General features: G+C 39.3%; 1 protein-coding gene across 5 annotated transcripts in view; it reads right to left on the bottom strand.

Annotated features, from left to right (window-relative positions):
* Positions 1 to 1,319: 1,319 nt before the first annotated feature.
* EPHA3 (EPH receptor A3) overlaps positions 1,320 to 18,042 on the bottom strand; it is a 324,780-nt gene continuing 308,057 nt past the window's right edge. For all 5 annotated transcript variants that reach the window (XM_041767292.1, XM_041767280.1, XM_041767286.1 and 2 more), the window contains 2 exons: positions 8,727 to 8,882; positions 1,320 to 2,076 (listed from right to left, as the gene is read on the bottom strand). In XM_041767292.1, coding sequence (XP_041623226.1) covers positions 1,971 to 2,076; positions 8,727 to 8,882 — 262 coding nt within the window. In that variant the 3' untranslated portion in view covers positions 1,320 to 1,970. The remainder of the gene's footprint in view (positions 2,077 to 8,726; positions 8,883 to 18,042) is intronic.

The following is an 18,042-nucleotide window of genomic DNA, read 5'->3' on the forward strand; positions in this document are numbered from 1 at the left end:
CAAACAAAATGATTTTTTAAAATGTCTTTTTAGATGCTTCTAGCAGGCTTACGTGAAATTTGTAGTTAATTTCATAATTGCATATATCTTTTTAAAAAGTTCATGCTCTTATAGATCCAATACAGAATTGGTTTGACTATAAGGAATATTGCAGAAATCTAAGAAATAATCTCATACATGAAGGAACACAACCTAAGCCTTATTACACTAAATTTACAACGGATTAGCACTTGTGGATTTTGATCTGTGACTGTGAGCCATACAGGGTTCCATTTTGCATGAGAACATGAGGGCTGCAGCTTTGATGTATTCATTCAATTCTCGTGACCTATGCATTTCTCATGTCTTATTCCCATAACATGATCATATCAGTGTTAGAAAGAATACAGATAGAGCTAAAATGCTGCTTCACAATATATTCGTGGCCAGATCTCCACCAGATACATCTTTTCCAATATTACTGGGTGCACTCGTATATGGCCCTTAATGGAATAGCACATCTCATTTCCTGCAATGAGAGATCTCTCCACTGCCTCCAGGTTTTCAGTCATCTGCTGGTTAACCAGCTATTTTGAAAACTAGATGCTCAACAAATGCAGAGGAGTTCAATGCTTCTAAGTCATAAACCAAAATTACAACAGGTGCATGTCAGTGGAAGACTCTTAAAGATAATAATACCTGCTATTGATGATCACAATGTCTAATTAAATGAACTAATCCCCAGTGATGCAAATGCATAGTTTAGTTTTCATTATTCCTTATAAACAGCTCAACAAGTTTAAGCAAAGATATTAAGTGATATTTCAAAGTCAGTCAGCAAGTGATTATTTGACTCATGCATTGGCCTCTAGACTTTGTCACCAATTAATGCAGCAATCTAAATAGGATTCCAATTCTTTCCAGTGTGGCTATTCTGTACTCAGGAGCTCTAACATAACTCCTTTACTGATGGAGGGTGGGGAAGGTCTAAGCACCAGAGCAGGGCAGGTATGTCACTGAGAATCCATTACATACAAGCCAGTATATTACACTGAATTAGGAGCATATAGTTTACAATAAATGCAGAGATAAAAATGGATGGGATAATTCAAACTGAGATGTGGGTGGTGGATGAATAGGGAAGGGGTTTGGTTTCTTTCTTTTTCGATATAGATACAGGTACATAGGAGTGGATGGTTCAGAAAATCTAGAAAGAAACCCATCATCCCCCCATCTAGTTTACCATGTTTCTTACTGCTGACAATCTGAGAAAACATTTGGCACTTGGCTGTAACAAATCCAAATTAAATCAAGGCATAAATAGAAAGCAATAAAAACAATTCAAAAGAAAATAAATATGTACTTTTCTTCAAAATTAAGACACATTTTTACATGATAATACTTAAGGAGGCTAACAGTTAAAAATATGTAGTACTTAAAACAACTACACACTTCATTTCTATATGAGTTTAGCAGATGAAAGAGAAAAATACAATGACAAAGGTAGTATATATGGCCAGATAGTTTGAGGTATAAATTCCTCTATTTTGTTTGCTTTTAAAGAAACAAAATACCTGGTACAGATTTCTTCTGTGTATAAAAATATTACAAGTCTTTTCTTTTGTGGCTATTAGTAAACAGAGCCACCATGTTCATTTTGTTATTACGCTTGTTCTGCTTCTATGATAGTCAGTTTATGATCAATGGCTCTATGCTAGTTCTTCATCATTCCACGCTGAAGAATTTTAATTTAACATTTAACCCATCAACTAATATAAAAAAGCAGTTACAAAACAAAATACATCCCCCCTCCCATCCATTAAATGATAGGGGAAAATAAAGAGTCTTTCAATTCCATTTTAAGGCATTTGTATTCATATCTGAGTGTCTTATTGGGCTTGGAATTGCCACCAGCATCTCCAGCACTATCATCTGTCTGTAGAATGATGCTACATCTTCCACAGCCACCACTTCCTTCCAGAAATAACACTTTACACTGGAACTGGACCATTTTTTGATTGTGTTTCTAGAACTTTGATGCTACTGATGATTTTCTTCTGTGGACCGACCACGGTGACACCGACCTTTTTCATGTCACTGTAAAGAAAAAAAGAAGAAGAAGAAGAAGAAGAAGAAACTGTCTGGTGAGAATCCTGGTTTCCTGAACAGTATTATAAGCAGAAGGTTTTCAATCAGCAAAGCTTGCACAATCACATATTCCAGCTCTTTGAACCTAATTTTCTGATTTTTGCATCATCCATGCGCTATATCCTGACCATTCCACCTCTATCCTTATGAAAGAGCAGATGGTTTAGTAGGTTGACCAGTGTCCCCTCAAAATTTCTGTCCAACTGGAACATCAATGTGACCTTGGTTGGAAATTGCGTCTTTGGAGATATTATCGAGATAAGGGTCGAGATGAGATCATACTAGATTAGGGTGGGCTCTAAATCCAATGAGACTATCTTTAGACACAAAATGACACAGACGAGAAGGCCATGTAAAGATAGAGGCAGAGACTGGAGTTATGCTGCTGCCAGCCAAGAAATGCTAGGATGGACCAGAAGCCAGGAGAGCCAAAGAAGAGTTCCTCTGCCCCAGAGATTTTGGAGCAACTATGGCCCTGCCAATGCCTTTATTTCCAAAGTCTGGCATCCAGAACTGTGAGAAAATAAATTTCTGTGGTTTAAGACAATAAGTTTGTGGTAACTTGTTATGGCAGCCCTAGGATACTAATACAAATGATCAGAAATTCTTCACAGGGAATTATCCTATTGCCTTGTCCCTGGGCCAGCTTGGGGACCATTTTCACTGCAAGAATATGTTGCAAGGGACACTGTATCAGTTTCCACAATCAGGTCTCAAGAAACTACAATATTCCATTCATCTCTTGAGACGCCATCACTGGGCCCTGAGCTGCCTATAAGTCTGGCTACCTTGATACGACCCTGGAGAGCCACGTATAAGCATTTAGTCTACACTGCCAGTGATGCAGCACCTGCACCAGGGCAGACATAATGAGGTCATCTCCAGCCCTCTGGACTAGACCAGATTCATGTTAGATGAATACATCAGTCAATACCAACATTAGGGCAGAAGAATCACCCATCTGAGCTCTGCCCAAACTTATAACCCATGACATGGTCATACACAATAAAACTGTGCTTTTGAGATAGTTTGTTACACAGTTCTAGACTACTGGAACAATTTCCTTAAAGTATGAATTCCTTTCTAAGTAGAAGCAATGACTAGGATCTATTTCCATTTGTCAAAAATATTTAAAATAGTTTAAACTTAGAAACCAGAAATTAAAAATAAAGATTTTAAAAACAAAAGGAATTTCATTTGGGGGCAGGAGGAGACTTAGCTAAGCATGTGCAAATAATTAATTAAATAGTTTAGTTCAAGTGATTTGTGAATATTTGTCTTTTAGGTCTTGACTCAAACATAGTCATCTCAGAAGACCTTCCCTGACCTTCTTATTTAATACTGTAAAACCTCTTGCACTCATACCTGCATTTCCCATTTTCTTTTGTTTCATTTTCTTCCAAAGCCTTTATCACCATGCAGCATATTGCCTTTCTTTTTGATTTATTTTCTTTATTCTCTAGCCTATCCCACAAGAAGGTGAATTCCATCCATGTGAACAGATCCTTGTTGGTTTTGTATTCTGCTTATCAACCACACCCTGGACAATGGCTATCATGTAGTAGGGGATCAATATATACTTAATAAAGAATGAACCAATAGTCTAAAATATGTTTATTTGGGGAAACTGACAGAGGAGTAAAGTATCACTTAGCCAGGAGTGCCAGACTAATTGAGAAACTGTATGCATGCATGTACACATATGTGTGAGCACACACAGGGACACATGGAAGGGGTTCCTTCATATTGATCACCAAGGAAAGAATGAAAGGTTGGGAGCTCAATTACCTGGAAACGGACCAATTGGTTTCTTCAGAAGTGAGTTCCGAAGCAACAAAACTGTGCAAGCAGACACTGGGTAACCATTTTAGAAGCAATCTATATGATATTTATACATCTCCTACATAAAATTAACCAAGACTTGGTTGTATTCCTATCACCTAGGCTGGGAATGAAATCCTGATGACCGGCTGGCGCTGATGTACAACCTGTATCTGCCCAAGTTCTCTCTGATTTTACTCTGGTAGCCTTGCCTCACCAGGAAGGCTATATGGTGACAGCAGGCTTTCCGCTCTGTGTGACTTGTGGATAATGAAACTCACTCAGAGTAACATAGGTTATTTACATACGCTGATCCCTATTCTGAGAGTATGTGTCATATGGGATTTTGCTTCTTCATATACCATGGATCTACTGTTAAAAGGAACAACAAACATTTCCCCACTTATCTCTAAACTATAGGAATTTTGAGCCAAAAAACGGAGCAGATATAAATATATTTGTAAATCAATAAATCATCAGTCTTTTTTTTATTTCTTCTCTCATCTTTATTCCAATTCTATGCTATACTTTTCATGATTTGCTAATTTTTTCTGTCTTCCTTTTCTCCTTCTTAGAAAACTTTAAAAAACAAAATGACAATCTTGGAAAGCAGGGAAAAAAAATCTTCTAAGTTAATAAAATAAATTTCCCAGCTCTTTGAGAAATTTAAGCATAGTGAGAGTAATACATGCAATGTTTGGCGTAATCCTCTCAATGGAACTGAAATACCCACACCCCAGTGACTAGAAAAAAGTATGATGAGAGTTCACAGATTGGTTTGGGACAACTCTGAAGGACCAGCCCAGCTCCAGGACTTGTTCTGACAGGAAGGACCAAGTCTTCTCCTTCAGCCCAATACCCCACCTCTGCCTCTGTCACCACTTTTTCTCTCCATCACTTTTTTTTTTTTTTAAGATGTATATCCTAAACGCACTTCTCAAGAAATCTTGTGCATAAAACTGTTAAAGATTCTGTGCCTGGAACCCAACATAAGCAGATAGATACCTAATTTTGTATATATTTAATGCAAAGGATTATATGAGATAAGATAATTATCTCATTAGGTTATACCTTACCTTAGAATTTTATGCTCCCTCTATCCTCCCTACACCTGCCAAAACGTCTCCTACCCACCAGGCTGCCAAGTCCAAGATAGTTGTAAACATCAGCTCCTGTAATCTAAATAACATTTCCACATGCTTATCTCATTTTGACTATCCAATTCAGAAGAGCAGTGGAAAAGTTCAAGCCTAAAGAGCAGCTCAAGAATAAGACCAGAGGTTAATAAGCTATCTGGCTGGCCCTTCAAAGGCAAAGGACAGGTGATGACACTGTGAGAATGGCATCCAAGGGTGCAGGATAATGACCTGGAGCAATTAATCCACCCAAGATTCATTCCACACGCTCAATTCTCTCTCCAGTTTCTATAAGCAGCACTCCTGCCCTTTCTCGTTCTCTCTTCCCTTTTCACATTAACCTCTCTAAATCCATCGTAGGCTATGAATAATATTTTGAAACATACGCTTTTTGGACTGAACAAAACCACACATTTTCAGGATTTCATTTGAAAATTACATAATGCGATTGGTTTGTGTGTAAATGAAGTCCCTACACTAACATTTTGAAATAGACATTTCCTTAGATATGAAGCTCTACAGATCTTTTCCTGTAACTTGAAAGTCTGGGTAACAGAAAAAAAAAAGAAGTTCAATATCTTTTTTTAGGTGTTCTGTCTTATTTCAATAAAAACTCTAGAGTTATTTGGTCAAGAGAATCATTTCTGAATTGAATCTGGATGACACAAGAAAATGGAATTGAAAGGAATCAAGTTTAAACAAAAAAGCCCAAGACTGCAAAAGGTGGGGCGAAATAATCAAGTTAAATGTTTTATAGCTTTTAAGATAAAAAGGTTGCCTCATTAGATTTCTTCTCTCATCACATATTTTTTATAAATTCTCATTTCTGTTATATAAATCAGGAGCATGATGTACACCACATTGCAGATACCCACGAAACAAACAATTTTTTTTTCAAGGAGATTTAGATCGATAGATGTTAATTCTACATTGTCCCTGAGTTGAGGAGAAAGAACATTGTGGGGACTGAAATACAGAGACATGCAACCATCTGGCTTAGTGCGAAGGACAAATCTGAAAGAGCTGAGTCTCCCAGGAAAAGTCAGCTTTCAACTTTACTGTACATTCACAGGTTGTTTAAATATAATAATTGAGTGAAAATATTTTCACCAACCAAAAAGAGCTCACCATCCAACAATGTGCTCTTGAGGCAATCACACCCCTGACTTGGAAGTAAAACAAATGCCGCCACTTCATCATTTTAAGCAAATAACTTTCTTACCACATTCACAGCTTCTTACATCTGACTACATTTAAACTGAGCTAGCATTTAATCATATTAACAGTGTTCTGCTAATCCCCTTCAGTATGGGTTTTTCATTATCTAAAAGCTCTGAGTGTTGATATTTGATTGAGAATAAACATTTGTATACCTTTGCCTTTGAAAACCTGGCAATGCTGCAGAACGTTCAACTTTGTGTTTACTCTTTGCTATGCTTCTGTGCTCTGAAGTAGGTGTCTTGTATAGCATAACCCTAATTGTTTACATTACTAAAATAAGAATTTATAAAAATATTTAAATACATTAATATAGCCTGAAACTGTGTTGGATCAAAATAACTACCACAGAAACTCAAATAGTGGGATCCCTGGGTGGTACAGCGGTTTGGCGCCTGCCTTTGGCCCAGGGCACGATCCTGGAGACCCGGGATCGAATCCCACGTAGGGCTCCTGGTGCATGGAGCCTGCTTCTCCCTCTGCCTGTGTCTCTGCCTCTCTCTCTCTCTCTGTGTGTGACTATCATAAATAAATAAAAATTAAAAAAAAAAAAGAAACTCAAATAGTATTATTGACTGGGTCAGAAATCTATTCAAGAAACATTACATTATACCTCATACAGAAATTGCCTACACGTGTCAAATAAACTGGAGGGGGTTTATTTTCTAAGAATAAATTCTTCTCTTCAATAGGAACATACCCTTCCCTAAAGATCTTTTTGTGAATTTTTGTGTTTCTGATTGGAATGCTATATCATCAGTGATAAACTTTACCTATTTTCTTAGGCACTTGTATGTCTACTAATTATACTGTACACTCCTTTTTGACATCTAATCTGTTGCTCTCCACAGTGACTTGGAGAGCAACAGATTGGTTTAAATGACTGAGGGGGTGACAGAGAAAGTCTTTATAAATATTCAACATTTAAATATTAAGATATTGGATGGGAAGGATAAAACTTTAAGAAACTTGAGGGCACTACAGGGTTTATTTAATGAAATAAACAAACAAAAAATGAAACAAAGGTCAAGGTAGAAGGCTCTGACACGAAGTGACTATAGACTCCAAACAGACCCTGCAAGCTACAAAACTGTCGATAACTTTAGTTTAGATGCCTGGCACAAAACCTCTTTCCTTGGAGCAGTCCTCTAGCTTCCCCTCAGAAATGGGTCCCCACAGCCACATTCATCTATTTCACCCCACCTCTTTCGAATAGAAATGAGATCAGGGCACACGGTATATGATTTTGGAGGAGCCAATCTACAAGTAGGACTAGTCCATCAGAACTTCTCTTCTGGGAACTTAGGAAAAAGAGAATTGGACCCTGGTCAATTGAGTGACACACCAAGGTTATACGACCTGGGTCTAAGAAAACCGTTTATAGCCACATGCATGGAAATGCAAACAAAACAAAACAAAACAAAACAAAAGTCACTGCACAAAAAAAAAAAAAAAAAGAAAGAAAGAAAGGAAAAGAAAAGAAAAAGAAAAAGAAAATGTAGTTATGTAGTTGTATTAGGAAGTAAATTGGGTTTCATTCACAGAGAGATGGAGAACATAGCTTTCAGCTCTTCATTTTCTTCATTTTCCAGTTCCAAATAACCATACCCTGTGAATGAGTATGAATTTTATTGATTATATACTAGATTCCCTTGATTCCTTATAAACGTCCTTTTCCTTTAGCCCATGTGTTCATATGAAAGGATGCCTTTTAACAAAAATCCCTAAGAAATACAGCATGTTATACTTGATTATTATTGACTTTAACACATAAAACCATAAATTAACATTAATTAATGCATACTGAATATGCATATCCTGTCATTCCAATCTGACTATAGTAAGTAAGCCTTTTAAGGAAAACAATAACATTGTGTATCTTGAACATATTTATAACTTCATTTTCTAACATGATATCCATTCACAGGGTAGACAATAGTAGATGACGACATATTATTATTTACTAGATGTGAAAACTACTTCTAGACCTTAGAGTGTTTCCCTGTATACCAGCTTATCCACTTGGCTCCTAATTTTCCACTTCCATAGAGGTTAGGCTTTGTTATAAATAAGAGAAAATCACAAATGCAAGAATGCTTCATCATTATGCTGTATTTACTTATGTCTTAAATTAAGAACTAGGGTCACTGGGGCTGGGAATGGGTATGTGCCTGTTGGCCAAACTGGAAAAGGTCATTGTTCAATGACTACACCTATTGCGAGAGCGCCGGTGAGGGAGGAAGACACATCAACACACATGAATCTAGAAGGCGTCGTTGACAGACCCAGAGCCCAGCATGGTGGTTACAGAAGGCAGTAAGACCCTCCGAGGTTCAGCTAATATTTGTAACTCATTTATCCAAAACACATATGTCCACTAGAAGTTTTAGAATCACACAGTCTTAAAAGAAACCTTTCTCTTACTCTGTGGAAATCTTGGCTATGGTGTCACAAGAACTGTACTCCACGCCAGTGAAGATTTCCTTGCACTGTGCTGTCCGGACACCATTGAGCCAGTCACCCGTTGTGCGGAAGGTAGTGATGTCGACGCTGCTTTGGTCCAGAAGAAGGTTCGATGGCCTGTGAGAAAAGAAAACACCAAAGGGAGAGAGATCAAGACTCAGCAGAGTTGCTGTGTGTCAAAATTTGACACCAACATTAGCAGGAACTTCCAGACTTCATGCGTTGTTCCTGTTTATCTGCCATGAAGGCTTTGTCTGCGCAAGCTGGCAGCTGGCAAGACTGCCATGGGATCATCTTGTCTCAGTGCTTCCCTTCTCCACTCATGACTGCTTTGTAAAGCAATGGAACTTTGCCAGTGAAGTGCATAAACATATCCATACCTACTTCTATAATTTCATTTTTGCTTTTAAAAAAAATATTTTATTTATTTATTCATAAGAGACACAGAGAGAGAGAGGCAGATACACAGGCAGAGGGAGAAGCAGGTTACATGCAAGGAGCCTGATGTGGGACTCGATCCTAGGACCCCAGGGTCACACCATAGACTTTGTAAAGCAATGGAACTTTGCCAGTGAAGTGCATAAACATATCCATACCTACTTCTATAATTTCATTTTTGCTTTTAAAAAATATTTTATTTATTTATTCATAAGAGACACACAGAGAGAGAGGCAGATACACAGGCAGAGGGAGAAGCAGGTTACATGCAAGGAGCCTGATGTGGGACTCGATCCTAGGACCCCAGGGTCACACCCTGGGCTGAAAGCAAACACTCAACTACTGAGCCACCCAAGAGTCCCAATAATTTAGCAAAGATAGTGGTAATTCAGGATACAGTTAGGGCAGATGTGACACATGGAATACTCTGCTGCCTGGAAATTCATTTGTAGACATTGCACAGGTTGCTGTTTAAGAAACACTTGAACAACCTAGATTTTACGTAAAGCAGGACATAAAGTCAGCACAGATGTAAATAATGTCACATATGTCATTCAGAATAAAGATCACCAAAGGAATAGAAAAAAATAGGTAACAATAAATAAGTCTCACATATATGACAACATCAAATGGAGTTCAAGATAGAGAACGATGAAAGAGAGAGAGAGAGATAAATAGATAATAGACATTGTGACTGTGGTTTGATTTGCACAATACAATCATCATTAAGGGAAATTTCTAGAATTGTTTTATATAACTGCAGGTCTGACCATTGATCTATGACCAACCACAAGATCTGGTGAGTCAAAGGAACAGCAGGGACATAAAAGAAGCAGAGAGGACCATGTTTTCATCCTGGGAGAGCCAGAAGCAGCAGCAGATTGGTAAAATGACCTTCAGGTATTTTTTCCAGCTCTGTGTGATGTGCATAATTGTCCTCTGACTCATAAGACTGGGACCAGTGCAGTTACCAGATAGAAAATTGTCCTCTTCATTTTCTTCTGTTAAGGAAAGGAGCTGGAGCTCCTTCATAACTACCTCTGTTATGAAGTTATGAAGTTATGAAGGCCTCTGTATTGAGATGGGTATTAACAACAATGGTAATGATGATGACATGGAATGTTTATGAGCATTCTACTGTCCTGGGCTCCATACTAAGCATTTTACACCCACACGAACGGTGTTGATTCTACAACAGGTAATGATACTATGTACCTGTAATAGATGTAGAAACTGAAGCTAAGAGAGACTAAGCCACAGATCTGAGTTTCCTCAGGCAAAAGAGCCAGAGCTGGGATCTAGACACAAGTTATTTTATCCCAAAGCCCACACTCTTGGCCACTGTGCTCTACCACTTGGGTACAACTTTGTTCACATTGCTTTCCCCATGTTTTCTCTAAAGTTATTTTTGGTTCCATGAGGTAGCCTCTTTAATTTTTATATTCCATGAAGTGCAGTGACCTAGTGCACAGGTACTGGGACCAGGAGGCTTGGGTGGAATCCTGGGTATAGCACATACTATCTATGTCACCCTCAGTGATTTCCCTTTTTTTTTTTTTTTTTAAGACTTATTTATTTAGAGAGAGAGACAGAGAGAGTACATGTGTGCACAAGCAGGGGAGGGGCGGGGGCGAGGGAGAGAGGGAATCTCAAGCAGACTCATGTCCAGTGGGAGTCTAAGAGCCCAACACAGAGATCAATCTCATGACTAAGCCGAAATCAAGAGTCTGTTGCCTAACTGACTGAGCCACCCAGGCACCCCCAGTGATTTTTATTTTGTCTGTTTCCTCATCTGTAAAACGGGAATGATGGTCCCAATAGAGTTCACACAACTGAAGATTAAACGAGGCTTAAAAGAGGTCACATATGCACGTGACACTCAGAGATGTGTGGACACGCAATATGCTATCAGCTAGCTATTTGTTAGTCTGACGTTAGGTAACATATCTAGTCAAACGGTTGAAGTTCTTAAAACTTCAAAAAGAAAGTAACAATAAATCCCAGTGTATAAAAAAATGTTAGGAATGTGGTGATGCTGTTAATTATCTTATTGAGCAACTAGAAGTTTGGTCATATATGATCTTATGAGCCTAATAGGGAAACAAACTCATAAAGTAGGTATAATTGGGCCCCATTAGAATAGCCAAAAACTTTTACAAGTTCACAATGACTCTATAGCAAATGCTTGCAAGTGGATATGCTATTCTGACTTCTGTAGTTTGTTTTCATTACTGCAGGAAAATATATTATTAACATTAAGACTGTGTATGTCATAACCTGATCTTTAACTTGTAATTGAGAAAGTACATTGAGATTTTTACCTTTTGAGAGTGGTCATTCAGAATCTTTGATGTTTTGTGATACTGCAGTGAATCAGCACTGAGCTGTTAAAACTTTTTAAAATTATTATTTAAAAAATCCCCAATGTTAGGATTTGTTAACTAAATTTCATATTTTATTATATATTAAAAATTAATACTTGGCCTAAATGAAATCTATTTTTTGAAGTTCTTAAATTCAACATTTAGAATTGTCAGAAGACATCAAAACAAATGAAGGATATGCTAACATGCATTTATCCTTATTGTAGAAACAAATTCAGCTCTCTAAAGTACACATTCAATAATATTTTTAGAAATAGCATGAAATAACAACAAAAGGAACTGCATGGTGTTTTATCTATGAATATGAACCATTGATTATCATCTAGGAAATGTGGTAAAGTTCATCTTCTCAGGAGAAAAATCTTTCTGTGAAGCAAATCTACAAATACTCCAACTCCACTCACATTTAAAAGGAATTTTTAATTGGGAGATTTCTATTACTATTGATAATATTTCTCCAACTCACTCCCTGATATGTAGGACACATGTATGAAGTGTAAGGCTAATTTTCTTAAATGTGAACAATTTTGTCATGTCCCAGCCCTGCATGCTGCTGTTGTAGACACAGGAGAGAATTTAAATTGACTACCCATCTGGATTTTGATGGGGATACATTACATTTATTTGATAAAATGGAAATGTTAAGGAAAATTTAATACTGAGTTGAAGAAAAAATTGGCAACATGACAGTTTGGTTCTGTCTATATTTTTATCCTCTTTGGAAAAAATAGATCAAGAGCTGGTTCCCTCCCTCTCATTCATAATCATTTGTCAAGAGGAGGACAGCTGAAAATGGATAATTTTTCAACCTTCTTTCCATTAGACTAAACTACTTCAATTTTCTCTACCTCAATTATTTGACTTATAAATTAAAAATTAAAATTATAGAGTTTATAATTTACATTTATGTATTATGATTTAGTTTTAACTAATGCTCAGAGGTTATCTTAAAAAAAGGAAAAAGGAAACAAAAATTAGGTATTATTTTAAAAATCATTGATTTTTCTTTCCTTCAAGGAATACCTAGAAAACTACAAAGTAGAAATATAACATTGTATAAATCATTCTCTTCTGGAGCATAAGTGTAATTTTCTATGACTCTTCAAATTACTCATCTGCAAAAAGGTTTATTTTCATAATTGAAATTTTCTTGGTTTAGTTTTTTTTTTCTCCCAGAAATTTGAGGACTTACAGATACAGATATCTGAGCCAGATTCCAAAATTTACACGATATTCATGGGTTGTTTTAGCATGGCCCTCATGGGTGAAATAGCTCTTATCAGTAGCCAGCATTCCATAGACCATTGGACCCTTCCGATCGGTCACTGAATTAGTAAACATGATTGATTGGCATCCCATTAAATCAGGTGTAAGAAAATTCTATAAGAAAAATTAAATCGTACTTAGAAGACTATGAAGTATGAACCATCAACCGGCATATGTGACACGCAGGGTGTGCACAGACACACACCCCACCGCCTGGATGTCTACAGTAGCTGAGCATAGAATCTAACGTCGACTCTTGTCGACTCTTGGTCCTATGAACAGCAATTCTTCTTTATTTATGGGTTTGTGGGTATGAAGAATCAAACCCCAGGACATTTATTCAGAATATTTATGAACTGTGCCTAATAGCAAAATGCAGAACTTTTTCTTCTGAGTTCAAACTGGCTTGTATTTTTAAACTCAACACTATAGCCAGACTCAACAAGAGTTTAGAGAAAATTAGTATAAACAAACTGAGATAGAACAGGACGTGCAGATTAGGGATTAGAGTGACCCCAACTGAGTTTTTCTGTTTATTACTTGGATCAAAGTACAAGGAAGACAAAGAATGGCCTAATTTTCATGCCAGTGACCTCAGGATAACCAGCCCTGCAAAGTATCATTTTTCCACTTCCAAGACTTCTCTGGGGAATTCAAATAAAAATTGGTTCCTTTCCTCCTCGGAGAGGACATCTGGAGAGTTTATCAATGGATAGGAATTTGTGTCTCACTGTGAAGAGCCTGTGATGTCTCTTCACGTGCACCGAGGGAATGCGGGCTTTGCGCAGCTGCAGGCCTTGACTGTTTTTTTTAGACCCAGCCCCAGACTTGGGTCTGAAGGGGAAATTTATAGGTGGGGTGATGTGCACCGTGAGCTCACACTTTTACTAGACAAATTAGATAGGTTTCAATCCACGCAGCTGTAAACGATGTCCTGCCGAGTTCCACCTGAACTTTTACAGCTTTTCATAAATCAGTACCTACTGGCCACAGAGCGCGGTCATTAAAAAGAAATCATGGAAATTGCATGTTTGCTCAGGGGAAGCAAAAAAATAACTTTCCTCCCCCTTCTCCCTCCCTCCCTCCCTGTATTTAGGTTTGTGAATTATTCTTGTATGGATTTTCAGACTGCTGCATTAAAGAGGTAGGCACATACTTTCTTCTCATCAACTCCTATTTTACCTACACATGGCTTCACACCAATTAGCACCTGATATTGGGGACCCAACGTCAATAATCAACTGCCAGTCCCAAGTGTGTCTTCTTGGGAGGATGCTATTTCAATATTGCATCAAAATTCTGAATCACTAGGGTTGAACGTTAAGTTACCCTTTTATGACATAAAAAGACTCCTTTCGGTACGCAAAAGGCTTTCATTTTCACGAATAATACACATTGCCTGAGTAAGTAAGTAGGTCCCAACTGAGTTTAGAAGCAAATATCAGAAACATTAGGGATGTACCCTCTACCACTATCATTATCTGTTCTGAATAGTGTCAGGGAATATAGTTAGTCAATAGTTTCTTAAAGGCAGAATATTAACTGCATATTATTGTCTGAAACTAGTAACCTAATTTTTCAATGTCTTTTATGATTAACTGTTAATTTTTTTTATTTGAAGTAGTATCTTCTCACCATATTTCAATGGGGAGATTTTTGTATTCACCAATTTTTTAAATGTGGATTTATCACAACCTTGATCTTTTTATCATTAACATTAAAAATTCCAGGTAAGATTAAGCAAATTTAATTTGTCATCAGTAACTAAAAATAATTTTGAGTATACAGAGTTCCCAGCAGGAGAGTAGTTGGTACATGACACATTAGGGAGAAGTAAAGTCATCATGTTTATTTTAGTTATCTCTAGGCCTTACAGATAAGAATCTTAGCAGTTATAGCTATTACCTCTGCTTTAATTCTTCCCAGTGGCAAAATTACCTACTTTGACTTTTAAGATTAAAAAAAAAATCGTCTGGGTGTCTGACATACTTGCCTCCCTCTAAAAGGTTCTGCATCCTATTTAATCAGTGAGGAAAATCAGCCTGTCAGTTTCAGAATTGGGGTCAAAGTCACATTGACAAACATTTTTTTGTTGTTGTTGTTAGACTTCTCATAAAGGATGCAGTATTTGCCAAAAAGTTATTCTCAAAAAGAATTATATTATGTTTTCTTAGAAATCGCGTTGCCTATGTCTGCTCCTGTTTATCCTGCAAGTTAATAAAAATTAAATCCCTTCAAAATTAGTGATCAATGAAATGGAACAATATATTTTAAATTATTTCAATAAATTAACTAAGTATGATTGGATCTGCAGAACCTCATTCTAAATTACAATTAAAGGGGCGCCCGGGTGGCTCAGTCACTTAAGCATCTAGCTCTTGATTTTGGCTCAGGTCAGGGTCATGAGAGATTAAATAACCGTGTTTGGACTCCATGCTCGGGAGGAGGGAGAGAGGCTGCCTGAGATTTTCTCCCTCGCCCTGCCACTTCTCCTCGCTCACAAGTTTTCTCTAAAACAAATAATTAATCTTTAAAGAAAACAAAAAAATTAAAAAAACAAATTACAATCCAATATATTGTTTAAGACCTTAAGCTGTGAATTTGGGTGCTTCACTTTAGAACCTCATTCTAAACACATGAATGTAATATTTAATACTTTATGCCAAAAATTTGTATCCCATAAATTACAATATTATTGGAGAATCCTACTGCCTGGAGTATGAAAATTGTGTAAATTTAAAGAAAAAATAATTGCTCTATTTAATTTTACATAAATATCCAAAAATTAAAAAGGGCATGTTACTGCTGAATAGAAATGAATGAATTCATTTCTCATTTTTCTCTATTGTTTGTCTTCTTTATTTTTAATTTAGCTACATTCATAAAAATAACTTAATTTATTTAAATCCAGGAGCTATATTTTATATATAATATAAAGCTAACTGAATATGTATATACTATGAAAAATATGTATCATAAATTAATTTAAATAATACAAAATTAATCCTTCAAAATAGTCTCTTTTAAAAAATGAATTTTTAAATTTTGGGGGGGCTGGAGAGGAAGGAGGGGAGAGAGAATCCCAAGCAGGCTGAGCCACCCAGGCTAAAAATGAAAAAAAAATTTTTAAAGATTTTATTTATCATCTATTCATGAGAGACACAGAGAGAGAGAGAGAGAGAGAGGCAGAGACACAGGCAGAGGGAGAAGTAGACTCCATGCAGGGAGCCCGATGTGGTACTCGATCCTGGGTCTCCAGGATCACAACCCGGGCTGAAGGCAGACACTCAAGCGCTGAGCCACCCGGGCATCCCTGAATTTTTTTTTTTACTTTTATCGGTATAACCAAATTATGTGTTAGGAAGTAAGAGAAAATTTATTATTATAAAACCACTTTCTATTTATTTTTATGGAAGTATTTTCTATCAAGAACTTCTTTAAGGAATGCCTGAGTGGCTCAGCAGTCGAGCATGGCCCCCCGGGGTCCTGGGTTCAAGTCCCACAGGGGCTCCCCGCAGGGAGCCTGCCTCTCCCTCTGCCTGTGTCTCTGCCTCTCTGTGTGTCTCTCATGAATAAATAACATCTAAAATAACAGAAAACAAAGCAAAAACAAAACCCTAACTTCTTTAAGAAAGATTTCCTCGATTTTTTTTTAAGATTTTATTTATTTGAAAGAGAGACATAGAACATGGCGGGGGTGGGGGGGTGTCAGAGGGTGAGGGGCAGAGAGAATCCGACTTGCAGCTGAGCTGGGATCCCGGGGATCAGGACCCGAGCAGGACCCGAGCCGAAGGCAGGCACTTCCCTGACTGGGCCACCTGGGCACCCAGATTCCTCAAATCTTAGAGCAGGATGGAGCTTCATGTTTTACCATTTTAGACATGTGCATTATATTCACATTTTTTCCCTAAATTTCTTAAAGGCACTCTTTTCGCATTGCCTTTTCAGCAACCAGGTATGGTAAAACCTCTTAAAATCTTGCATCTCCCGTATCTCTCCAGAAGAATAAAAAAACTCTCTAAAACCCCAGGGTCGTTATCCTTGCTTAAGGAAATGGCTCTGTCCCCTTGGGGTCCGCACCCCCTCCAGCAGCTCCTCCTAACAGCTCCCAGCGTCCCGCCCTGGAGAAGCCCGGGAGCGGCGGCCCGCGGGGGCGGAGGGCGCGGTGCTTCTGGCCCCTGCCGCCGGGGGCGCTCCGGAGCCCCCTCCCCACCCCGGCCCGTCCCGGCCTCCCGGGGCGCAAGGGCCGACGCGCTGGGGCCCTGAGGCCGCGCCGCGGGCGGCAGGAGAAGCTCCGGGGAAGGACGCACGGCCGCTGTGCCCCGGAGCCCCGGCCTCTGCTCACAGGCCACCTGCCCTGGTGGGGGGGGGGGCTGCCGCGGGAATCAGGATTCCAGAAAACCAGCAGCCTCCCTGCGAGACGGCGGCGGGGCCCTGAGGGCAGCACCGAGCGCCCGGGGCCCAGGCTGCGACCCCGGGCCGCCCTCGGCCTGCCGCTGCCCCCGGGCGCTCGCGCTCCCTCTCTCCCGCTCTCCCTCTCTCTCTCTCCCTCTCTCCCGCTCTCTCTCCCGCTCTCCCTCTCTCCCGCTCTCTCTCTCCCGCTCTCCCTCTCTCCCGCTCTCCCTCTCTCCCTCTCTCCCTCTCTCTCTCTCTCTCTCTCCCGCTCTCCCTCTCTCCCGCTCTCTCTCTCCCGCTCTCCCTCTCTCCCGCTCTCTCTCTCCCGCTCTCCCTCTCTCCCTCTCTCCCTCTCTCTCTCTCTCTCTCTCCCGCTCTCTCTCTCCCGCTCTCTCTCTCCCGCTCTCCCTCTCTCCCGCTCTCTCTCTCCCGCTCTCCCTCTCTCCCTCTCTCTCTCTCTCTCCCGCTCTCCCTCTCTCCCGCTCTCTCTCTCCCGCTCTCTCTCCTCCCGCTCTCCCTCTCTCCCGCTCTCCCTCTCCCGCTCTCTCTCTCTCCCGCTCTCTCTCTCTCCCGCTCTCTCCTCTCTCCCGCTCTCCCTCTCTCCCGCTCTCTCTCTCTCCCCCTCTCTCTCTCTCCTCCCTCTCCCTCCCTCTCTCCCGCTCTCCCTCTCCCCGCTCTCCTCTCTCTCCCCGTCTCCTCTCTCTCTCCCCTCTCCTCTCCTCTCGCTCTCCTCTCTCTCCCCTCTCCCTCTCTCTCTCTCCCTCTCCCTCTCTCCTCTCTCTCCTCTCTCCTCT

This window comes from Vulpes lagopus, chromosome 1 (assembly GCF_018345385.1).
Source record: "Vulpes lagopus strain Blue_001 chromosome 1, ASM1834538v1, whole genome shotgun sequence".
Lineage (NCBI taxonomy): Eukaryota > Metazoa > Chordata > Mammalia > Carnivora > Canidae > Vulpes > Vulpes lagopus.